Raw genomic sequence first — 25,622 nt, 5'->3', positions numbered from 1 at the left:
GCTGTATAAAATGCTATACAAACCTGTAATAAAGAACGGTGACTCAGTGTGATTTAAAGGGGTTGTAAAGGTAAAAATTTTTTCACCTTAATGCATTCTATGCATTAAGGTGAAAAAACTTTTGACAGTACCGCCGCCCCCAGGCCCCCCGTTTTACTTACCTGACGCCTCGAATCTTCGCTCCTCGTCCTCGTCAGCTTCATTGCAGCTCAGCCTGGTCGCTGATTGGCTGCAGTGGATGGATTGAAAGCAGCGCAGCCATTGGCTCGCACTGCTGTCAATCACATCCGATGACGCGGCGCGCCGGGGGGCGGGGCCGAGTGATACAGCGAGCGGCTATAGCCGCCGGCTGTATCACGGGAGCGCGCCCGCAAGCACTCACCACCGTGCGAGGGAGCTCGCATGAAGGTGGTAAATGCTTGCGGGGAGGAGCTGAAACAGCCGCCGAGGGACCCCAGAAGACCAGGTTCGGGGCCACTCTGTGCAGAACGAGCTGCACAGTGAAGGTAAGTATAACATGTTTGTTATTTTAAAAAAAAAAAATAAATAACTTTACAACCCCTTTAAGGTACCACATGGGAAATAAATAATATGCACACATTTACATTTCCAAGTAAGATTTTATTAAAAACTGCCAGAATAACACCTTCTAGAATTTGAGTTATTTTCAATCATTGCAAAAAAAACAAACAAAAAAAAAAAGAAGAGCAAAATCTGCTAACACACATACAGTAATCGCATTCAGCTTTTTAAAACAGACTGCACACAAAGCAAATATTAGATGAAGAATGTTTTTCAACCAAACATACCAACCTTCGAAGAAGTGTGAGAAAATAAAATGACTCTGGCTGCTGATCAGCAAATGAGCAATTAAAGGGTTAGTTCACCTTTACCAAAAACTGCCTATGTAGATAAGGGGCGCCTGTAGATAAAAACAAACTAAGCAGCTTTTATTAAAGTTAGATAATGTTCTTGCTACTGGCGCAAGTCATTTAAGACCTCTTGAAGCCTGGATAAAGAAATCTCAGAGATGACATTATCCCATCCCGACTTGTTTCTAGGACATTGCCAAGACACTTCCAGCTCACCTCCGGCATCACAGCAGCAAGCTCCCAAACCCCCACACATGTGCAGTCCACTGTCTCCTCTCTCGCAGCATCACTGAGCTCAGAGCTATTGTGATAAGGGAGAGAGTAGGCATACAAGGGGAGCAACATGGCAGGGTGGGATGATGCCATCTCTGGAAGTTTTTCAGTCATAGCTGCAGAGTTTGTTTTTATCTACAGGCGTCTCTTACTGGCATTTGACAGTTTTTCGATAAAGGTGAACTTATCCTTTAAACATCAGATATTACATGGTCAGGATGGAGATTTCAGACACACTATGTATGACTTCATCAGTCACTGCACGAGGCCATCACATTATCACAAGACCTTGGCATTTAGCTAAAAAAAAAAAAAACTGTCCGTTTTGGATATCTAAAGGTACGGTCAAATCTGGCTACCCTGTAAATAGATTAAGCGGTAGGGAATGGACTGTTTTGTGGGTTCATTACTCTGTATAGGAAAAAAAAAACCTGGCTAATGTGGTTCACAGCAAATTTGTACATAACTGCAATGACAGTAAATTACTATTTGTCTTCTAGATACAAGCTTCTGTGCAACAATGTAAAATAGTATTCTGTTAAGGGTAAAAAAAAAAGGCATAGACAACCATTGAAGGAAATGTGACAGATAATTGGATTTAATTAGGCAAAGAGCAACATGCAAAGTGTAATAACGAACAGTGATCAATTTAAAATACATCTTTTAGCAATCTGTCTTTAAAAACCTGGCTGGCTGTGATAGGTTACCGGACTTTGTATATCACTGCAGTTCTTGGCTTTGGTTTATTAAAATAAGCCTACCAGGGCAGAATACTCTGTAGTATCAAAAAATATATTCCACAGGAGAGTTTAATCAAGTGCAGAGGTAATAAAAAATATTTTAGCTTCAGACTTTCTATTGTTTCTTCCACTAAAATAGTTCACACCTCCTCTTTGGATTTGCAGGTCTGTTACAAAATCTCAAAATGGTATATATAATCTCTATTAAACATCATAATCCAGTATCAAAAATTTCTCATTACACCCAGCTCAATAAATTTTAGTGTATCGTGAAGGACATTTGTGAAACGACAGTGCAGGTAGCTGTCACAGCAACCAGAATGTTGCTTTTAGTTTTTTTTAATTTGTACCAAATACAAGAATTAGAAATTGACTTGTTGATATTTCATATTTTTTCCCTTTTTTACAGCTACTTTAGCACCTACCTACATATATATCCCTCACGATTATCAATTTACACAAATGTGCCGCAATGTGGAAACTAATTGTAAACTACAAATTCACTTGGTCTTTCTTAGTTACCGTATATACTCGAGTATAAGTCAAGTTTTTCAGCACATTTTTTGTGCTGAAAGTGCCCCCCCTCGACTTATACTCGAGTCAAGCACTTTTCTGCAGCAAAAAATTTAATTTTCCGAACCGACTTTGGGGCCCCGTATCTCATAACATATCCAAAGCTGGAGTTCCTAGCACTAAGTGGCCCCGAGATACGGGGCCCCAAAATCGGTTCGGAAAATGTAATTCTCTGCTGCAGAAAAGTGCTTGACATTTTCTGAACCGACTTTGGGGCCCTGTATCTTGGGGCCACTTGGTGCTAGAAACTCCAGCTTTGGTTATTTTATGTGCTAGTTCCACTGGGTTTGCACACCAAATTTGGGGTTCCTAGTACTAAGTGGCCCCGAGATACGGGGCCCCAAAGTCGGTCAACTGTGTCCATCTGCAGCAATGTCATTTCGGGACCCTTTGGGTTCAGAGACCCCAAATTTTGGCTGCAGCTAGGGGGCATCTAGGAACCCTTAACTACCGAGTTTGAAGTTAGGGGGACCTATGGCTGCAAATGGGCACAGTGAGACATGCAAATGGGCACAGTGAGGCTGCAAATGGGCATTGTTGACCCTCTTTTCCATTTACAGTAGCTGTGCATTTCTCACGCTCGTCTTATACTCGGGTCAATAAGTTTTTCCCATTTTTTGGTGGTAAATTAGGTGCCTCGACTTATACTCGGATCGACTTATACTCGAGCATATACGGTACTCAGCACGTCATAAGTTCTTTCATCCAAGTCCACACATTACTCTATGAGTTTCTTGGATTTGAAGAATTTCCTGAGGTAGAACACTTGCCAAGTGGCAAGAGCGACAAGGCAAAACATAGAAAACGTAGTGAAGTAAAGGACACGCTGGCTGGTGGATTCTGTGAAGAGGAAGAAAACAGCAAGTCAATATATGCAGGTAGAATATTTCAGTATTGTAAATGTAATATCATGTAAATCTTTTATGTTGGATATTTATTTCTTCCCATCATCCAAATATTAAAATTTTTGCTTTGAGCTGGCAAAAACACACACAATACACACACCTAAAATAGGTCTGAAAAAAATCCCCCCAAAAAGCTTGAGTTTACAGGCAGTCTCATTGAACTCTATAGGGCCAAATCTGCCTCAAAAGTAGCTCATTTAGTTTTTGGAGCTTCAGGCTTCAAGCTACAGGTGTTTGAACGCTCACATGTGGACAGTCACCACTGACATACATGGGATTAAGGATGCTGAGAGCTTTGAGCTACAAAACGCTCCGGTGTAAATGAGGCCTTCCTGACAAGTCATATCTACAAAATGTAATTGAGAGAATGATGGATCTGCAGACTCCTAAGCTAGGTACACACGGCCCAAAAACAGTCAGTTTGGCAGGAATCAACCCACTTTCGGCCCATGGGGGTTATTTACGAAAGGCAAATCCACTTTGCACTGCAAGTGCACTTGGTAGTGCAGTTGCTCTAAATCCGAGGGGTAGATCTGAAATATGTGGAAGCTCTGCTGATTTTATCATCCAATCACGTGCAAGCTAAAATGCTGTTTTTTATTTTCTTTGCATGTCTCGCTCGGAGCTACAGCGACTGCACCTCCGAGTGCACTTGCAGTGCAAAGTGGATTTTCCTTTACTAAATAACTACCCATGCATATAGCTGCCTGTTCTACAGAGGCCAGTCTAAGGACTGGCTTCTGTCTAACACTAATGCTGGAAAACCAGCATCCAGCCAGCGCTGGCAGTTAATGGCTGCAAGTGCTGATCAGTGTGTTCTGGTGGGGGGACAGTCCAACATTGTTTATGTTAGTGCAGCAACCTATGGTTTGTTTTTTTTGTTCAACCAAACTGGCTGAACGAAAAAAAAACAAAAAAAAAAAAAAAACAAAACACTTTCTAGTGTGTAAAGGAAATTATGTCATGTGGCAGCATATATACAGTACTAGCTAGAAATAAACTAAGCAATGGTAATAAAGGATTGTAAGGATTTGTTATCCAGGTATTCAATCTTCCATTCAGAATTTTAAGACCTGAAAGTCCAACTACAACCAAACATTGTTTTAAGTTTTGGAAAGAGTGGAAAAAATTAGAACATATGTCAGGTTAAAGAGGAGTTCTGCCACCCCACCCAAAACATTTAAAGTCAGCAGGTAAAAATACTGTAGCTGCTGACTTTTACTATCAGGGAACTTACCTGTCCAGGCATCCAGCGCTGTCCTAACCCGAGGTGATTTTTGAATCGGCTCTTGGGTGCAGCACTGCCATCTTGGCTAAGGGAAACCGGCTCCGAAGCCACAAGGCTTCATACTCGCCGGTTTCATACTCGCATGCATGAATCGCAAAGAGCTTTGTCAATGGGCCGGCTGAAGGGTGAAGGAGGGGAGCCGAACTTCCACCTCATTTGGCCACAGCGAAGTGATCAGAAAGTGGTAATGGGTACCTGTCAAAACCGGGTACCCCCCCAAAAAAAGGTATCAAATGTGGCAGAGACAAGCAGAGCTTCCCTTTTTTGAGAGAGAAATGGATGTCTCCAGCACCAGGAGAAGATGACACACACTGAAAAAAATGGAGAGGCTCTAAACTTCTCCCACTCTACAAGTGAAAAGGGTTTTTGTTACTGGCTCTGTCCCGATTTGAGAGATTTTACTTCACTTCTTATCCCCGTGCCACAGCGTTAGAAGACAGGAAGTGAGAGGAAATGTTGGCAACAGGGTAAGCAATACCAACATGACAGATTCTGATCTGCACTATTCAAAAGTGAAAAATGTTGCAATGGAGTGAATGATTTTAGGTTTTATTCTACAAAAGAAAGTCACATAAAATAATAAAAACAAATTAGGCCAAATTACTCCAAGGAACAAAAACGCAACAGGTGAAGATTAAAACCTCATACAGCACAAACTACCGGGCGTGGTAAACCAGAGCTTTCAGTTGAAGTCATGCATGAGAATGTAGACAGCTATTGAATAAAGACATTGTGCAGAACAAATACGCAAGATATGGAAAGTGCTATACAAGAAAAAAAAAAAAACACTATCCCCATTTATCACTTTAAAAATAGTTACTTATTAAAGTAAATGTACAAATTGTAAAGTATGTGCATTTCAGTAAAAACTAAGAATCAAGGTTCAAGTCAACACTGAACGTATCCAAGAAACTAATTTATCACTGGAAGTACCTATCACAATATAGGAGTCTGGGTGAGGCCTTTATATTTTTTTATTAGACAGAAGTAAAGTCAGTGTTGTATTATATAGCAGATAATTAGCACTTGAACTCTTGCGCCAAATAGAAAATAGGGATACATATTAACTGTGGGCTCACTGTGATGGGTTCTGACTATTGAACGGTGGAGGAGATAAGTGTTCCTACAGGAAGGTGCAGGAGATGAGCACTGCTGTGAAGAGGTAATGTGGATGAGATGAGTGAATATAGGGAGAACATGTTTCACAACTGAACTCCAAAAGTGGGTTTATTTCACATATACTCCTGCCTAAAACTGACACACAATCCAGTACTATAGAGGCATACACACAATCTACAGCCTCCAACTGCGGCCCTTTGCTTGCCTTGATCTAGCCTTTGCTTGCCTTGATCTAGCCTTTGAGGCATTATTCTTGCCGCTGACACCAACAAAGGGGCACCATTTTCCCCCTAATACCAAATATGGGGCATTGTTTACTCCCAGTGGGCACAGTTCGGCACCCTCCAAAGTCTGAAGGACAGTTATCTGGCCCTTTATTTGGAAAGTTTGGAGACCCCTGATTTAGCACTTTAAAATCCAGAGACACACACACACACAGTAGCTTTTGTCATCTTGCACACAGAGGAAGGCTGGAAGAATCTGCAGCGCACTGATCTTTGTTGAAACTCAAGACATTGGGGAAGAACAGCGGCTTTTATAGTGCTGCTCTTCATATACTGGGGCAGTGGGTAACCTTAATTCTGGGTTCATACGAATGCGAATAGGATGCAGGTTTTCCTGCATCCAAGTCGCACAGCAGGAGATTGTGACCAGCTCTCTATGGAGCCGGTTCACATATCTCCGCAGTGGCTCCAGTGCGATTTGCACAGGAGCCCTGTGCATCTTTTTGTCCATTTGAGGTCCGAATTCAGCCAAAAATTTGGGCTGAAATGGTGAATGAGGATGCACCAGACTCCTGCAGTGAGCCGCTGTGTGCGCATATGTGAATCCAGCCTAAAGCTGGCCATACACTTAGGCTCTGTTCACACCCAAGCATCTTGTTTTCAGGCAGAAAGTCGTGCTATTTTTGCCGCGATTTTGTACAGGTCAAAAGTTCACCAATATAAAAAGCAGAAAACACCTGTAATCTGCCAAAAAAGAAGCTCCCGTACTTTTTTTTTTTGAGCTTCAGGCGTTTTGCTTTAGCTGACAAAACACTCAGATGTGAACAGGGGCCATTGAAATGAATGGGATTTGTCTTGGTGGGTGTTTTTAGAGCTGAGGCTTACAGCAGAAAAACACCCAGGTGTGAACAGAGCCTGAACAATATTCATCCGGTTCAGAGTACAGCCGTCAGAAATTATGTCCCGTGGAGGGATTTGGGGGCTGGAGACCACCACAAATAAGGTAGGTGGAAGAATCTAGCTGGCTAAGGCTCTGTTTGTTACTTGTCATGTGACTGTGGACACAAAGTCACATTACACACACAGTTTATTGATTTAAATGGCACCCATTCCAATCTATGCAACTTAAAGTTGCAGCAACTATGAAAAGGTGCCTGCACTACTTTGATGTGACTTTTGAGGAGACTTTGATCGAGAAAGTGTAAAGTCGGATCAAAGTTGCACTCCAAAGTCGCAAGCTAAGCAGGTACGGCCAACATAGGAATGTGAGGGCCTCCCCCAAATGCCAGCCCCGAGGACAGGGTAAAGCAAACCTCTGCTGGTCCTAAATCTGACTAACATGAAAGGTGGTCAGTGTTTTCCTGCCTTCGCTAAAATGATTCTGGTCTCTGTGCATTGACTGAACTGTAGAAATTGGCCCCAGACTTCTATGGAGCCAATACCGATAACAATGGCAATCTACGCGATTAGCTTTTGTTTTAGCAATGTCATGTGACAGATCCTCTTCACTGCAGACAGCGGTTAGAGATTCCCAGCTTCATCCTTAAATAAATGTTACTGCTGAACATCTGCAATGAACATCCTTCTTCAAACATTAACTCTCCTGTCCCAGTCTTGGCAGAATCTCAACCTTCACTCACCATTTGTGTCACTCATTTCTTCTTCCCGCTTTTTCATGTATGTAAAATCTTTAATGATAGACTGTGACAGGTCCTCTAGGCGTCTTAATAAAACCTCCAGTGGCTTCAGTTTCTCTGCCTTGGCCAGCTAAAATGTGACAGGGACAAAAAAAGGCAGAATTTTATAGCTGCATAACACATACAACTCATGCAATGTATGGGTCAGATAATAAACTTACACCCTCATAATTCTTAGCTTCCACGCCATGTTTGATATCGAGCACGATTAGCTGATCAGGCGTCGTCACAGAACCTAAGAAAGATAGAGCAAAAAAAAACAGTTCATGTTTAAATATAAATGGAATAAATAGAATAACATGCTGAACATAAATTACTAAATTAAAAGGATAAAGAAAGAGTTCTGTACATCTACCATCATGTAAACTTTCAACAACCTAGTTTTGTTCTACACTTACTGAAGCTAGTAGTGGCAGGGTACACTGTTTAGAAATGAAGGCACTAATACAAAGAAGAAAAACTGGAAAACTGGCCTGGAGCTGGCTTAATAGTTATCAACTGGTAAAATGCTATCAAATTGAGTAATTCTTTCCTCAAGATGGGCTGATCAGGGGATGCCAGAATGAATTAGGAAGCGTCTAAGGCCTCATGCACACTGCTGCTCCTAAACTCATGTTTTTTGGAGCTTTTGTCTTTTTTTTTGCCAAAGCCCCCGAACACAACTCAGTAAAAGCCTATGGGGTTAATTTACTAAAACTGGAGAATGCTAAATCTGCTGCAGCTGTGCATGGTAGCCAATGAGCTTCTACCTTCAGCTTATTCAATTGAGCTTTGACACAAAAAAAAAAAAAAAAAAAAAAACACACCTGGAAGCCGATTCGTTTCTAGGCTGTTCCAGATTTAGCACTCTCCAGTTTTAGTAAATCAATCCCTATGTGTCCATGCACATATAGACTTTTACCAGAGTTTAGGAGCAGCAGCATTTAGAGGCAGTAAATGTTCCTCTACTGATCACAGAAGAATCGCATTCAGGAAAGGAAAGCGTTTAGGAGTTAACGCTAGACGCGTTTAGCACTTGAGCGTTAATTTATTTAAATGGCTCAAATAAACTATTATTCTGACCAATTAAATTCGTTTACACCCAAGCGCTTAACGTTGCTAAATGCAGGTAAACGTGACTAAAAGCAGTACACACAGCATTTTTCTGCTGCTAGAAGAAAGGTGTCTAGGGATCCCCATATAGGGAGTGTATGTTTCATGATCTGCCAAAGATCAACTTAGGTCAGTATGAACATGTAGCTGTATAAAGCACCGATGGATACGAAGACCTCAACAAAATCCATTAGGGGATTCAATAGCACACTCCAGTCTGCAGAAATATCGCCTAAATGGTAAAGCTGACCTCAATTAAAAATCTAACTGTAGTTCTGCTAACATACTGCTGCCATGAAAATAAAATTTCCAGCCTTGAAATACTCAATCACTGGCACAAGCCCTCCCAGTCTTAACTGCAGCTGGTTCTTTGACACCAAGGGCTGGTCCACACTGCCAGCACAGTAAAAAGTCAAGTTTTACAATGCAGAAAGTGTTGGCTCTGAGCAGTGGCTTTCCCTTTTAACCACTTCAGCTCTGGAAGGATTTACCCACTTCCTGACCAGGCCATTTTTTGCGATATGAATCATATCAATCATATACTTTATTGAGCAGCTTGGTCCGCCCGTGACTCTTTTTCCCCTGTACCACTTGTTCATAGTTTCCTACCATAGGCACGGAGACTGCACCAATAATAGGTGAGTCTGCATATCTAAGGACACTACATGGGTATGCAATTTACTACCAAGTGTAGAGGTATTTAATAGTGAGTTGATGGTCTTCAATCTGTATATGCCATTTACATATTGTGAAGAAAAAGACTGCGAGAATAGGTTTGCACGCATTTGCGCAGAAGCGCGCATAAGTGCGCCAAATTACGCTAACACACATGATGATACGTGCAAATACATACAAAAAAAGTAAGTCTGAAAAAGTAGATGCTCAAACAGGAGTATCATGTGCAAGAGGAAAAGAGATCGTGTTTCAACTCAGCTGAAACACAAAGATCTCTCCTTTGCTCCCTGATAGATCAGCGGTTTGCCTTGTTTACATCGGCACACCGCTGATCCGTCTCTCCACAGAACGATCGTCGGATCACAGCTGCCATACCCGCCGATCGGTTTCCGCTGTGTCCAATCACAGCAGGAGTGGCGCTCGTGCCCCTTACGCCGCGTGCACGAAATCACATACAGGTATGTGATTTTGCGCACCCGGGCCACCCTGCCGCAGTATTAGTACATGGGGCGGTCCCGGAAGCGGTTAAAGCGCAGGGCACCGTTTAGTTTTTATTTTTTACTAACTCTATTCAAATGTCACAGTATGAAGTAGGCCTGGTTCTGGCGGGGTGCTGGGTTGGGCTGTTCCACCCTCAGATTTTAGTTGTGCCCCCCCAGATCTCTAACAGTGCATCCATTGATCCACGAGGCAGTCTGATGGGGACAACTGATGTAAGGAGGACTTTAAAGGGGACAACTGATGGGGACTATTGAGGGACACCCTGATGGGAACAATTGATGTATGGGGGCACTCTGATAAGAGCAACTGATGTAAGGGGGGCTCTGATGGGGACAGTTGATGCAAGAAGGTACTCTGATTTATGCAAGGGGGCACTCTGATAGGGACACCTGATATATGAGGGGACTTTGATGGGAAGACCAGATGTAAGGGGGACTCTGACGGGGACAAGTTCTGTTTAACACCTTGACGCCGGCTCACGCCGGCCTTTTAAGGGCTTTAGAATGCCGGGAGGTGGGGTTTTTGGCCATGTGACCACTGTGATGGACTGTCACATGATCGGAAATCTCCTGATTGACTCCGTTAGCCACCGGTAACTGTGCCGGAAGTGTGCACCGCATGCGCTCTTGGCACAGCTTTAATCGGTGCTATTGCACCCAAATATGCAGCCGCTTGGTACCAAGGCCCAGCCACTGAGAGGCTGCATATTTGGCGTGAATAGGGAAGACTGGTTTTCTGAGTCTGTCACACTGCTGACATTATGCTGGCTTTTTATTCTGCACCCCCAAATTAGATTTGGCCCTGGTGTAAAGATACGCAGAGATAAACCTAGCTGTGGGCGAGCTGCAGTACGGGATGAAAAATGCAGACACGTTGCAGATTTCAACATTGCAGCTCACCTGAAGGCTGCAGTCAAGTGTAAACAGAGAACATAGAAATCTTTTTTTTTTTTGCTGTGCGCCCTTGCGAAGACCTGTGGTTTTCTAGTGATAAATATTGCAGGTCTCCACACAAGTGTGAACGAGCCCTTATGCTTCTTTGGCATGTGCAGGTGTCAGAAGCATTGATAAGCATGGACACTGCGCTAACACAATCATTACCTGCTGCTTCAGTGAATAAATTAGAACTGACAGCTGGTCGGAATGTGAAGGAGCCCATGCCAGCAGACAGGTATGTTTTGCAGGGTTGCAATTGTTATTTTTCTTGGCAGCAGTGAGTTCATGTATCACTTTGTTCCATTTTGAAATGCAAGATCTGGTTATTATAATAAGTAGTAAACCAATAGTAGCATTTGTGAAGTACTGACCGGTAGAACTAGCGCTCTCAAAGCAAACTTCATATACTTCATAATCTTCTGTGGTAAAGGCAAACTTCCCCTTCTTGGCATCTTCTTTGGAATATAGAATATGACCTATGGAATCTGTAACCTATATGTAAAGCAGGATAGAAGAATTACAGCACATTCAATGACCATCACCACTGGAACAAAGTTCTCCATATACACCTGTCACCATTTTCAGAGCTATTAAAGTTAAAGTATATCTAAACCCAAAACAAAAACATAATATTTTATAGCTTATAAGTCCTTAAATTTACTGGTCGCATTTGTTTTCTTTTTTCAAGAACATTTTCTTCAAGTGCAGTAAATATTGAATGGTTAGTTCACCTTTTTATAAAAAAAAAATGTAAAAAGGTGAACACCATAAACCCTTCGGGTCCCCGCTATACTTAGCTCCGTAGGTGATGAGCGGTCAGCGCTCATGCACCATTCTCTTATTTGAAATCCTCACTCTTCTCCCTCTTTTCTCTGCAGCGCTTCCAAGACGTAGAGCAATGCTCTGTGCCGATGTGCTCTGATCTGTCCCTAAGGTGGAGAAGGACGGGGATTTCAAATCTCCAGAACGATGGCACTGACAGCTCATCACCCTTGGACTAAGTACAGTGAGGACTGGGGAGTTGGGGAGGTTGTACGATGTTAGTTCACCTCTTAATTTTTCTGAAAAGGTGAACTAAATTTAACCTCACTGGACAGGTTGTGTTACTTCCTGTGAGATGAACTGAATGCCCAATTTTTTTTTTTTAAAAGGTCAACTTACAATTGGAACGTCCTATCTAGGGCCGCAACTAATGATTATTTTCATAATCGATTAGTTGGCCGATTAATAATTTAGATTAATCGGATAATGTGGAAACGTGTCCCATAGGAAACCATGTTAAATGAACTGTAGTGCGTTTCTGCAAAAAGCACCAAAAAATGCATTAGGTGTGAACCAGGCCTAAGACATGTAGTAGCAGCGGCATGCTTTTTTTTTTGTATCACCTGTCATAATGGGGTTAAAAAAAACTAAAATGAGCCCATTATAGCACAAAAAGAGCAGATAATCGCTACTATAAGGGGTTCATTTATACTGTGAAACAGTGAAAGTAATAATATATATTACTTGGTGTTATTTGCAGCCTTATCAGTGTCCATGTGATGCCTTGCAGCTTTTACAGTGATGATCTGCAGCTTTCTGTGTCTATTTGCAGCCTTGCTCAGGCTGCAGTTAAACTGCAGTGACTTTTCATTTTCACTGCAGTTTGAAAATGGCGCCGCCGGTGCTGAAATACACTGAGCCGGTCCTTGGCTCTTCTCGGCGGCTCTCGTTCACTTTCGGCTCCACTCGTAGTCCCGCCCGGGATGGGCGTGACTGTGAGCAGAGCTAGCCGAGTACACTCGGCTAGGTTCGGGCGGCGCTCGAGTGAAGCCGAAAGTGGCCGAGAAGAGCCGAGGACCGGCTCTGTGTATTTCGGCGCCGGCGGCGCCATTTTCAAAACGCGGTCGTCGATTTTGAAGATCAGTCAGCGGGGGATCGGCGTATAACGCGCACCCGCAATTTCCCCCTGATTTTAAAGGGGAAAAAAGTGCGTGTTATACGCCGATAAATACGGTAAATATCTTTTATACTGTATTTATCGGCATATAACACGCACTTTTTCCCCCTGAAAATCACGGAGCCGAGATACACATACCCGAGAGTCCACGGCTTTTCTCGGCGCCGCTTACAGTCCCGCAATTGGACCTGTGTGATGTCCATCATAGGGCGGGACTGGGTGGGACTGTAAGCGGCGCCGAGAAAAGCCGAGGACTCTCGGTTATGTGTATCTCGGCTCCGCCGAGTCCCTGCGGTCTCGGCGCCATATTTGAATTTACACATGGCTGTGTATATCGGCAGGGATCGATTTGCGGTGATCACACATGGCTGCACTGGGGCAAAGCTGCACTGACAAGGCTGCAATGGACACTGGGGCAAGGCTGCACTGACAATTCTGCACTGGGGCAAAGCTGCACTGACAAGGCTGCACTGACGCTGACAAGGCTGCAGATGGACACTGATAAGGCTGCATTGATGGGCATTTTAATGTAAGTTTTTCTTCCTTAAACTTTACTCCTAAAAGTTTTTTTCCTTAAAATTCCCTCCTAAACTTGGGGTGCGTGTTATACGCCGATAAATACGGTATTAAAGCAGTACTAAAAGCTGAGACTTTTTTTTTTCTTTTCATGGATATGATCATTTTAAATATAATGCACAATACTGGTAAAAGTTTACTTTAAATGTAATTGTAATGTCTTCTATCACCTCCAGTCTATCATCCTCCACCTTCTCTGGGTTTAGATGCTGATCTTCCCTGCACAGAGTCTTTAACCACTTCAATAACAAGGGCGTCATATGACATCCTTTACTTTGTTAGGGGATATCTGAATGATGCTACAGGCATCATCCAGGTATCATTCTTTCCAGCCGGCGATTCTGTGCACGATAAGAACGATCATATCGGCAGTTCCGCCGCTTGATCGATCTTATAGGCCATCCAGTGCTTCTCCGGGCTCTCCCATGCCATCGGGGGCCCGGAGAAAGAATCGACCAGCGCCGGATGACGTCGATAGAGATTTCCGGTGACCAGATGGTCACCAGTCATCTCTAGGACCGTCGTAGGCCCGGGCGCGACGTTATGACGTCACGCCCGAGTTCCCGGATGTAAACAAAGCTGCGATCGCGGCTGTTAGCATGAGATTGGTGAATTTTTTTTCCTCGATCTCATGCTTTCCAGCCTGGAGGAGAGATGCGGGGTCTTACTGACATCGCATCTCTCCAGAAAGAGGACCTGTCACAATAGATTTCTATTACAAGGGATGTTTACATTCCTTGTAATAGGAATAAAAGTGATCAAAAAAAAAAATGTAAAGAAAAGTGTAAAATTAAAAAAAAATAAAAAAATAAAAAAAATTTAAAAACGCCCCTGTCCCCGGTAGCTCGTGTTTAGAAGCGAACGCACATGTAAAGCCCTGCCCACATATGTAAACGCTGTTCAAACCACACATGTGAGGTATCGATGCGTTTGTTAGAGCGCGTGCAATAATTCTAGCACTAGACCTCCTCTGTAACTCTAAATTGGTAACCTGTAAAAATTTTCAAAGCGTCGCCTATGGAGATTTTTAAAGTACCGAAGTCTGGTGCCATTCCATGAGTGTGCGCAATTTTAAAGCGTGACATATTAGGTATCTATTTACTCTGTGTAACATCATATTTCACATTATACAAAAAATTGGGCTAACTTTACTGTTTTGTTATTTTTTAATTAATGAAACCGTTTTTTTTTCAAAAAAAGGCGTTTGAAAAATTATTGCGCAAATACCGTGCAAGATAAAAAGTTGCATTTTATTCCCTAGGGTGTCTGCTAAAAAAAACATATATAATGTTTAGGGGTTCTAAGTCATTTTCTAGCAAAAATAAATTATGCTTTTTACTGAAGTGGTTAAAGTGTTTTTTTTTTGTTTTTTTTTTTTTTACACAAACACGTTATACTTACGTGCTCTGTGTAATGGTTTGCACAGAGCAGCCCTGAATCGTCTCTTCTGGGGTCCTCCTCCTGCCTTTAGAGTGCCCCAACAGCAAGCTGCAAATTATAGTATAGAGTGCCCCCTATAGCAAGGTAAAAAAAAAAAAAAAAAAAAAAAAACCTTCTGCCTTTAGAACCACTCAATTCCTGCCCAGGACTACATGTCCCATGAGGCATTGCTCCTCACACATTCGCAAGCTCTGAGGCACTTACTGACATGTATGGACAGTGTACTGAGCTGTATGTGTGCTGCACTGTATTCCCTGATATGTAAGCAAATAATGCATTCTGTATGCAGGCCAGCCAATTAATCGATTACGAAAATAGTTGACAACTATTTTCATAATCGTTAAATCGATTAGTTGTTTGGGCCCTAGTCCTATCTTGTTATGGTTTACTGTGATCAGGAGTGTTTTACTGTTTTGAGACTGAAGGAGAAGGACTGAGGATCCATCTGCATTCCATCTAATTGTACAAACGCACATTGACCGCTTTCATGCTGTGAGGTCGTACTATCTGGATCCTACTTTCACCGGGAGCTTATGGTGGTGGTCATTTTACAGTGACTGTTGGAGCCTGTTTATAATACTGGAGGTCACTGTGTTCTTCTTCTGGGTATAAATGGTGGAAGTTATAGTCTCACTCCTAGAGCTGCAATTTATACTGAGATCTGAACAAGAACTACATATAAATTGTTCTACTTGCTAGCTGCTGTAGAGCCTTGTACTAGCCTAGACTGTTTTGTGAGGTTTTAGAATCTTTTTAACTGACTGTACGGGGTATTATTCTGCTCATTGACCGTTAATGTAAAAGGTGCAATTTCCCATTGACCCCAGAGAACCATTCAAGGGTTCCCCGAGACCTAGAAACTATTTTAAGGATTTCTCTGAGGAACAATAGTTGAGAAAGGCTGCTCTAGACTAATAAGGTGACTGCCAGAAGGTGGTTAAAGAGGAATTTCAGGCTCCACCAAACTAATCTTTTAAATGCTCCCTCCCCCTCCTAACCTGTGTAAGAAACATCTGTATACGTGCTTATTTTCAGCCAGCTTGGGTCCAATCACGTGAGCCCACTTCCCTTGTGTCAACCAGTGGTGCTTCAGGGGTCAGGAGGACGCACCAACATCGGGCCATTGAAGCCTAAGGGTGATGTCATCACTCCAGGCTTTGGTCGGAGTGCTCTGTCCGCTCCCCCACAGCCACACTGGCTGACACAAGGGAGAGCATGTAACCGGACCGGTATGTCCAGAAACTGCTTACACAGGTCAATTAGAACAGGTGATGGGGGGGGGGCAATTTTAAGATTATTTAGGTGGTGCTGGAAATCCCATTTTAAATCTCTCAGTACTTGCCCATGTAACTCAGCCCCAGAACATTTTAATGTATGCCAGGAAGAAGTCATCTTCACCATTCACTTTAACAACCTAATCATGCTCACAGGAATGGAAAAAATAAAATAAAAAAAATTAAAGAATAAAAAGGTTTGAGATATGAGTAATCTGTATGAGAAGACATTGAATACCTACCTTGGCTCAGATCTTCGCTGTTACAGATCTATGGGTACTACTATTACCTGACACTTTCAGGTGTGTCAGAAAACACAACCCCCATTAGGTGCCTTCACCCTTCAGCTGCCACTTCACTATAGAACAAAATTAAAGGCCAACTCCAAAAAAAAAAATGCATGTGGGAATTCTTCTCCCTCGCAGCCACTGTCACTTTTAAAATGTACTGTACCCGCACAGCCACATCATTCATTCACAGAGATCTGCGAATGAATAAACTACAAGTCCTGTCTGCCACTGCGGTACACAAACTTGTAGATCCCAATGGAGCATGTGTGTGGTGATCACTAGAGGTCGACCGATATGGGTTTTTCTCTGGCCGATGCCGATATTTAGAAATCGCGGTGGCCGATATGTGATGCCGATTTTTTTGGGCCGATATATTAGGCCGATTTTTTTTTCTTCTTTTTTTTTTTTCCTTCATCTCATAAAATTTAAGTTAGACACCTTTCACACTGGGGCGTTTTTCAGGCGCTTTTGGGTTAAAAATAGCGCCTGTAAAGTGCCTGTAAAACGGCTCCCCTGCAGTCTCAGTGTGATATCCCGAGTGCTTTCACACTGAGGCGATGCGCTGGCAGGATGTAAAAAAAAGTCCTGCAAGCAGCATCTTTGGAGCGGTGTATACCACCACTCCTGCCCATTGAAATGAATGCGCACCGCTGCCAAAGCGCCTGCAAAACGTTTCAGCAGCGGCGCATTTAACCCCTTCCTCGGCTGCTAGCTGGGTTATAAGCTCCCCGCTAGCAGCCGAATAGCGCCGCTAAAATGACGGTAAAGCGCCGCTAAAACTAGCAGCATTTTACCGTCAACGCATGCCCGCTGCAGTGTGAAAGCAACCTAAAGTGATACAGAAAATGTTTTACATTTATTAAACAAAACAAACCTCCAATCAGTTCACTTGTATGTAGAATTTAGATTAAAAAAAAAACTAACTATATCTTAAAAATAAATACACAAAAACAGGTAATCAAAACTTTTGGATGAAAAAAAATGGGCTAACTTTACTGCTTAGTTTTTTTTTAAATTAGTGTATTTTTTTTTTTTAAATTGCGTTTGAAAGACCGCTGCGCAAATACCGTGTCACATAAAATATTGCAACAACCGCTATTTTATTCCCTAGGGTCTCTGCTAAAAAATATTTATATATTATATATATATATATATATATATATATATATATATATATATATATATATATATATATAATGTTTGGGGGTTCTAAGTGATTTTCTAGCAGAAAATACAGGATTTTTACTTGTAAGCAACAAATGTCAGATAAGATTTAGTCTTTAAGGCCTCTTTCTCACGGGGCGGATCAGTGATGATCCACCCCGTGAACATCCGCTGGCTCAGCGGGGATCGCTCCGCCGATCCCCACTGAGCAGGAAGATGACAGGTGCATCGCTGCACGCTGTGCAGCGATGGACCTGTCAGAGCGCCGCTCTCCCCTATGGGGGATCGGATGATGACGGACCGTAGTGTCCCTCGTCACCCGATCCGATAACGGATGGAAAAGTAGGTTTTTCCTCCGTTACACTTTTCGGATCGGAGCGGGGTTGGATGTCAGCGGACATGTCACCGCTGACATCCGACGCTCCATAGGGATGAATGTATGTCCGTTTTTCATCCGAAAACGGAAGGATAAAAAACGGACATACGGATCGTCAGTGTGAAAGAGGCCTAAATGGTTAAACTGAGAGCTTCTACACAGTTCAGCTCATTCAGAAGTGTAAACATTGTATCAATGCAGGTTCTCTTTATCAGATTTGGCAGGCTGCCCAGAGAGGGGAGAGAAGTGCTTCACAGAAGAATACAGGCAACTTGTATTGACTTCAGAAGTCATTTGCAAGTCGCGCTGAGTTATATCGGCCTTTGCCGATTAAGTAAAAAACACCAAATATATATATATATATATATATATATATATATATATATATATATATATATATAGGTCGACCTCTAGTGATCACTGTCCTCGTGGTCGATTGACGAAGGCTCAGAAGTCTGTACCTCCGTATGGGCAGAGAGCTAGAGGAAGGGTCAGCAGGAACTTGACATTGCACCCGCCATCCACTGATCACAGGTGCAATGCTCTGCAGGCTGATTTGCAAACAAGTAATACATGCATGTTTTGTGCATTTTGCTGTAAATATGTGTGTATTCAATATTATTTTCGTAAAAGGTGGACTCAGCCTTTAGCCTAGTTTCACACTAGAGCGTGCGTTTTTGAATGGTTTTACACAATTTGTTTGTAGTAGTAAGAAATTGGAATTTAAACACAAAGCTCTGTCAAAAATGGAAAAAAAAAAAAGCACGTACATGTGTTTTACATGCACTTTTCATGTGCTCCCATTGAAGTCTATGGGTCAAAGAAATGCATTCTACTGCACCAAAGAAGCACCTGCACCTTTTCAAAAAACAGCACCTCACCGCATTGCATTGATGCGACTGGGCATCATAGAGAATAATGTAATTTCTGTTGCTGTGCAAGGCATTGAGACAACAGACACAGGAGAAAATCACACTATTTATTATTACAGGTACTTATATAGCGCTGTCAATTTACACAGCACTTTCCATATACTGTATATTATGCATTTCACATCAGCCCCTGCCCTCAAGGAGCTTACAATCTAAGGTCCTTAAAGTGGATGTAAATCCTCACACATACCCAGTGAAGTGAACAGCCTCAGATGATACACAGGGATGAAACAAATCTCCCTACAGGAGTTTTACATGTATATCTGCTGTCTTCATCTTTATATACGGTTTATAAAGTGCTCTTAGTGTTAGAAGATTTTCTCTTCCTGATCAGCACTGCAGTGAAGCCTGGGCATACATCCAAGACAGCTGATTGGAGGAAAGGCACACACCCCCTCTCCTCATAGGTAGAGAATTTCAGCTCTGTTTGTTTAATAGTTTGGGGCTCTGCTAATCTATTTATAGCATTCCCCCAACACAAAACTCAGGCTGCTTTTATCATATGTGAGGGAGAGCTTATCATAAGTTTTCAAGCTGATAACAGAAAGGAGCAGGAGACAGCTACGGGACATAATGCTTTGCAGAGAGATAACAAAACACTACAGATATATATGTGCCCAGCTCAAATGTCATGAATCGGGTTTACATCCACTTTAACTCACATACTAGGGGCAATTTAGACAGGAGCCAATTAAACCCATCAGTATGTGAGAAAACCGGAGTACTTGGAAGAAATCCACACAGGCACAGGGAGAACATGCAAACTCCAGGCAGGTAGTGCTGTGGTTGGGATTCAAACTGATAACCCTAGTGCTACCAGACAGAAGTGCTAACCACTTAAAGCAGAACTTTACCCATAAAAACTTGATTAAAAAAAAAAAAAAATGTTCTTTAGCAAGGAAAATACATTTCACATTAATAGTTATTCCACCAAAATTTGTGTGTGCTGTAAATTGCCTCCAGCATTCCTCCTGTTTCTTCTTACTGGAGGCTGCCATTTTGCTGAAGCCCAAAGCCCCAGCTGTAAATCACAAAGCCGAAACCACGGAACTAAACCCCTTGATCTGCCACTTTCAAAAAAACTGATTGGATTGTGTCCTCAATCAAACTGTCAAACCATTAAATGTCTGGTGTCCTAACTGATCACATGTGCAGCACCATGGCAGTTGCAATTCAAACAGAAGTAGCTTCCTTGGTTGTAAAGGGTAGGAGGGTTTAAATCTGCTTTCAGCTGATTGGCCTCTACAAATTCAGCAGGGCCTAAAAATGGAGAGTTAGGCTCCTTTCACACTGAGGCGCTTTGCAGGCGCTAAAGTGCTAAAAATAGCACCTCCAAAGTGCCCCGAAAGAGCCGCTCAATGCACTCCAGTGCCCCAAGGGCTTTCACACTGGAGCGGTGCGCTTGCAGGGCGGTCCAAAAAGTCCTGCAAGCAGCATCTTTGGAGCGCTGTAGGAGCGGTGTATTTACTGCTCCTAAAGCGCCCCTTCCCATCGAAAACAATGGGGCAGCGCTGCTTTAATCCTTTTTGCGGCCGCTAGCGGGGGGTTAAAACCGCCCCACTAGCGCTGCTAAAACCACGGTAAAGCGGCACTAAATTTAGCGCCGATGTACCGCCAGCATGCCTCAGTGTGAAAGTATCCTAACAGTGTGTGTAGAGCAGGGTGAGACAGTTTGTTACTGGATTTTTTTTTTTTTTTTTTTTTTTTTTTATAATGGATCAAAAACGTTAAAAAAAAAAAACAAAAAAACACCACTGGTGAGTTGCGTTTGAGCGTTTTTACTGCTGAAAAACTCCTCTCAGAACCCACTAGTTTGGGGTTTTTTTTTACAGCCAAAAACAGTTGATAACAGCCTAGGTGTGCATGGACACATAGGATAACATGATGGGGAGTTTATTGACTGTAGAAAAAAACGTCTGAAGCCAAAAGCAGCTGTTGTAAAAACGTCCAGTGTGCATGAGGCCTAAATGTCACTGGCCCCAAAAAAGTGTCAAAAGTATCCGGTCTGTCTGCCGAAATCCTGAAAATAAAAAAAAAAAAAAAAATAATCGCTGATCACCGCCATTACTAGTAAGAAAAAATAAAAAATGCCATAAATCTATCCCCTATTTTGTAAACGTGATAACTTTTGCACAAACCAATCAATACACACCAATTGGGATTTTTTTTACCAATAATAAGTAGAAGAAAAAGATGTTAATGTACTTTTTTGGGTTTTGAGCTTTGCATGTTTAAACGTGCGTCTGATTGCTGTGTTCGAGGTGTCATTGACAACGAATGGCACTGCACGAGTAACACGATTTGTGTGTGTTCTGTGAAAGCGCAATAAAGCACGCGTGTTTTTGGAACGCTCAGGTATGATTGCAGCCTCAGGCTGGCCATACACGTGTCAAATTCCCGAACGATTTTTCATTGGAAAATCATACCTTTGAATAATCATTTGATTTTCGACCATTAGTGGGGCCACAGCGATGACCAATTTTCGTGCGGCCATTGAATTTGAGTGATCCGGCATGTTGGAAATTATTGGAAAAATTAACAAAATTTCTAATCAATGGTGTGAGAATCATGTGAGAAATCTAATAAAAAAAAGAAATGCGCATGAGCTGTGACCAGGAAAGAAAAGAAGATTCCCGGCACAAATTTTATTTTCCGTAAGGTGAAAGGCTTAGTTGGTTACATTTCAAAATCATGGTGGCACCATCTGATTACAAAAGGCATTACATTATCGATTGACAAATGGTTTGTCACTTTGACCCATGTATGGCCTGTATTAAGACTAGGTTCACACTAGTGCAGCTGTAAATTGATCCCATTTTCAGTGCTATTTTGTAGTATGTTTTTGACGTGATTTCATGCTTAATGCGTTTTGTTTTTTTTAGATGGAGAATTTTAGCTCAAATCATGCTGCAACCGCAGAAAAGTTGCACCTGCACCTTTTCCAAAAACACCCTGCGCTGCATTAAAATGATCAATCACCACTGAAAAGAATGCGATTTCCATTGTCATGCGATTCTGTGCAACTGAAGTCACATCTGAATTCGCACTCGTGTGAACCAGGCCGTAGAGCGCGTTCACGCCGGTGTGCTGTGGTTTGCCCGCAGTGTAACCATATGTGCGCTCCCATTGACTTCTATTAGACTGTGTATTTTCTGAAAGCACAATAAAGATGCAGAACATAGGATGCGCTTTCATGAAAACGCAGGGTCTAAAAGAAGTCAATGGGAGTGAACCTACAACTGCAGATAAAAAACAGACACAATCACGCTGTAAGCAAACTGCAGCACGCCGGTGTGAGCCCATTCTTAAGCCTGGTTCACGCCTATGCAGGTTGCGGTTGATGCATTCTCTGGGTGCATTTTGCGTTGTTCACACGTATTTTTAATGCGTTTTTGGGAGGAGTCAGTTGCAGAAGAAACCAGCAAAAACTGAATTTTTTTATGCATTTTTACTGTGTTTCCATTGAAGTGTAAGGCTGGATTCACACCTATGCATTTTTAGTGCATTTTGCAGATTTGCACTACAGAACGTGTTCCATAGGAAACCATGTTAAAGGTACTGTAGTGCAAATCTGCAAAATGCAAAAAGCACTAAAAATGCCTAGGTGTGAATCAGGCTTAGGGAATTGCTGCTGGAGGGCCAGTTCACACCACATGCAGTCCAGTCTTTTTTGCATAAAAAAAAAAAAAAAAAAATGCATGGAAAGTAGGTTATATGGTTTCAAATGGCATAGTTCACACCAGTGTTTGCAGTTCCAGAAAAAAAAAAAAAAAGTAGAACATGCTGCATTTTTACGGCACTGAAATGTGGAAAAACGCACCAGAATGCACCAAAAATGCTCCAGTACTGTGAAAGAAATCAAGAGAATAAAAACAATAAAAAAAAGCATCTGACGCGCATCCAGAAACTCACTGGAGCGTGTCAAAAATGCGCATGCAGAAATGGATACAGAACGGACATGGAGGACATTTTTGTGGTGTGAACTGGAAAAAAAAAGGTCCCTGAGGGGTTGTCCACACAACATGCAGTCCAGGGCGTTTTTTTCTGCACCAGAAACACATGGATAGTAGATCATATGGTTTCCAATGGCATAGTTCAAACCAGTGTGGTCAGTTGCAGTAAACAAAAGTAGAACATGCTGCATTTTTTCTACACTGAACTGAAACGCAGTAAAACCATCAAAAACGCACTGGAACGCACCAGAATGCACGTCTCCATTTAGCCGCGGTTCACACCTATGCAGGTTTGCATATCCCAAGTGCATTTTGCATTTTTCAATACACGTTTTTGATCCATTGAAGTCTATGGAACCCAAAAACATAAAAAAAAAAGTCCCTGACCCTTTCCATAAAATGCACAGATGTGAATGTGATCCATAGGCAACCATGTTAAATGGACTGCAGTGTGTTTCTGCAAAACTGAAAACGCATTAAAAATGCATAGGTGTGAACCAGGCCTAAGGCTGCATCCACACTACAGCGTTTTGAATCGTGGGCAGATTTGCTGCGGATCTGCCTGCGATTTGACAGCGCCAAGGTGTGAATGGCAAATCGCGGGACTCGCATTTGAGAGGCCATTCATTTGTATGACACCTCAAATTGCGTTGCGGGTCTGCCGCGCGATAAGATGTGCTGCAATCGCAGGGCGCATGTCACCCAAAAATAGTTCAGGAGCTACTTTTGGGCGGCATGCGTCCTACGATGCGGGTTGCCGTGATTGCAGCACGATTTACCGCACCGCAATTTGAGGTGTCAAAACGCTGTAGTGTTTATGTAGCCTTAAAGGTGACCCCCAAGGAAGCCTGAGCTTCTCCTAGGGGTCACAGGAGTGCAATTTGTTTTGCACTGAAAGGCACCAAAAACACATAAAAAAAATGTGCATGCCGAAATGCATCTGGACGTTGTTTCTATGGTGTGAACTGGCCCTGACCCTTTTCAAAAAACGCAAAGATAAGAACGTGACCCATAGGAAACTATGTTAAATGGACTGAACACGCATAGGTGTGCACCAGGCCTTGCAGCTGATGCGTTTTGAATACGCTGCTTAATGTAGATCCAACACACACAAAAAATAAAAAACGCACTGCAATCAGGTGTGAACTGCCCTTCATTGACTGTAAACCCAGCCCGACGTGTGTGATGATCATCTACCTACCTGACTTGTGTGATGATCACCTACCTGCCATGTATGATGATCGCCTACCTACCTACCTGACGTGTGATGATCGCCTACCTACCTACCTGACATGTGTGATGATCGCCTACCTACCTGACATGTGTGATGATCGCCTACCTACCTACCTGACATGTGTGATGATCGCCTACCTACCTACCTGCCATGTGTGATGATCGCCTACCTACCTACCTGCCATGTGTGATGATCGCCTACCTACCTACCCGACATGTGTGATGATCGCCTACCTACCTGCCATGTGTGATGATCGCCTACCTGCCTGACATGTATGATGATCGCCTACCTACCTGCCATGTGTGATGATCGCCTACCTGCCTGACATGTATGATGATCGCCTACCTACCTGACATGTGTGATGATCGCCTACCTGCCATGTATGATGATCGCCTACCTACCTACCTGCCATGTGTGATGATCGCCTACCTACCTGCCATGTGTGATGATCGCCTACCTACCTGCCATGTGTGATGATCGCCTACCTACCTACCATGTGTGATGATCGCCTACCTACCTACCTGCCATGTGTGATGATCGCCTACCTGCCTGACATGTGTGATGATCGCCTACCTACCTACCTGCCATGTGTGATGATCGCCTACCTGCCTGACATGTGTGATGATCGCCTACCTACCTACCTGACATGTGTGATGATCGCCTACCTACCTACCTGACATGTGTGATGATCCCCTACCTACCTGCCATGTGTGATGATCGCCTACCTACCTACCTGCCATGTGTGATGATCGCCTACCTACCTGCCATGTGTGATGATCGCCTACCTACCTGCCATGTGTGATGATCGCCTACCTACCTGCCATGTGTGATGATCGCCTACCTACCTGCCATGTGTGATGATCGCCTACCTACCTGCCATGTGTGATGATCACCTACCTGCCTGCCATGTGTGATGATCGCCTACCTACCTCCCATGTGTGATGATCACTTACCTGCCTGCCATGTTTGCTGATCGCCTACCTACCTGCTGCAGCATAGCAGTACATCACATCCGGATAGAACTGATTTTACAGAACCCATTTGATGTGAGGGATCTCATGACACAAAGGACAATGAGTGGGAATCGTCGGATCTCTGACCCCAGCACACAACTCATCACAGACACAGCAGAGCGGTGCTCGGTACTTGTACACGTCACATAGGGATACCTTGAGGTGTGTGACGATCCCCGGTTGCTCGGACACATCGTACTCCCCTGTCACCAGCACATCTTTGTGGATCTCCTCTTTCAGGCACTTCTTGCTATCACCGGGCAGATGGAAGGAGATGGCCCCGGCTCCGACTAGGACAAGGCAGGGAAGCAGGAGCTGCAGAAGGCTCACCATGTCTACAGAGCGGCGGTAGCAGCAGCAGGTAGGGCTGCCGGGTTGCTAAGAGACAAGACTGAAGGCTGATTTCCGATGTCGTGTACCATCTGCGTTCCACGCCTCGCTCTCATATCGCCCATTGGTTGTTGCTGTGTTCTAATGGAGAGTTCCGCATTCCTTCCCGCTCTAAAGATGGTCAGGTGATAAGACTCTCACTGGAAC

At 43.1% G+C, this 25,622-nt stretch overlaps 1 protein-coding gene across 1 annotated transcript; it reads right to left on the bottom strand.

Annotated features, from left to right (window-relative positions):
• Positions 1-600: 600 nt before the first annotated feature.
• Positions 601-25,559, bottom strand: LOC141112426 (transmembrane emp24 domain-containing protein 10-like). Its single transcript, XM_073605269.1, has 5 exons — positions 25,242-25,559; positions 11,266-11,386; positions 7,853-7,926; positions 7,635-7,761; positions 601-3,298 (listed from the first exon to the last, which is right to left on the bottom strand). The coding sequence occupies exons 1-5, from the start codon at positions 25,416-25,418 to the stop codon at positions 3,177-3,179; spliced, it is 621 nt and encodes a 206-aa protein (XP_073461370.1). The 5' UTR covers positions 25,419-25,559; the 3' UTR covers positions 601-3,176.
• Between the last annotated feature and the right edge of the window lie 63 nt (positions 25,560-25,622).

Source organism: Aquarana catesbeiana, linkage group LG11 (genome assembly GCF_042186555.1).
Source record: "Aquarana catesbeiana isolate 2022-GZ linkage group LG11, ASM4218655v1, whole genome shotgun sequence".
In the NCBI taxonomy this organism is placed as follows: Eukaryota; Metazoa; Chordata; class Amphibia; order Anura; family Ranidae; genus Aquarana; species Aquarana catesbeiana.
This window is presented reverse-complemented; position numbering and strand designations above follow the sequence as displayed.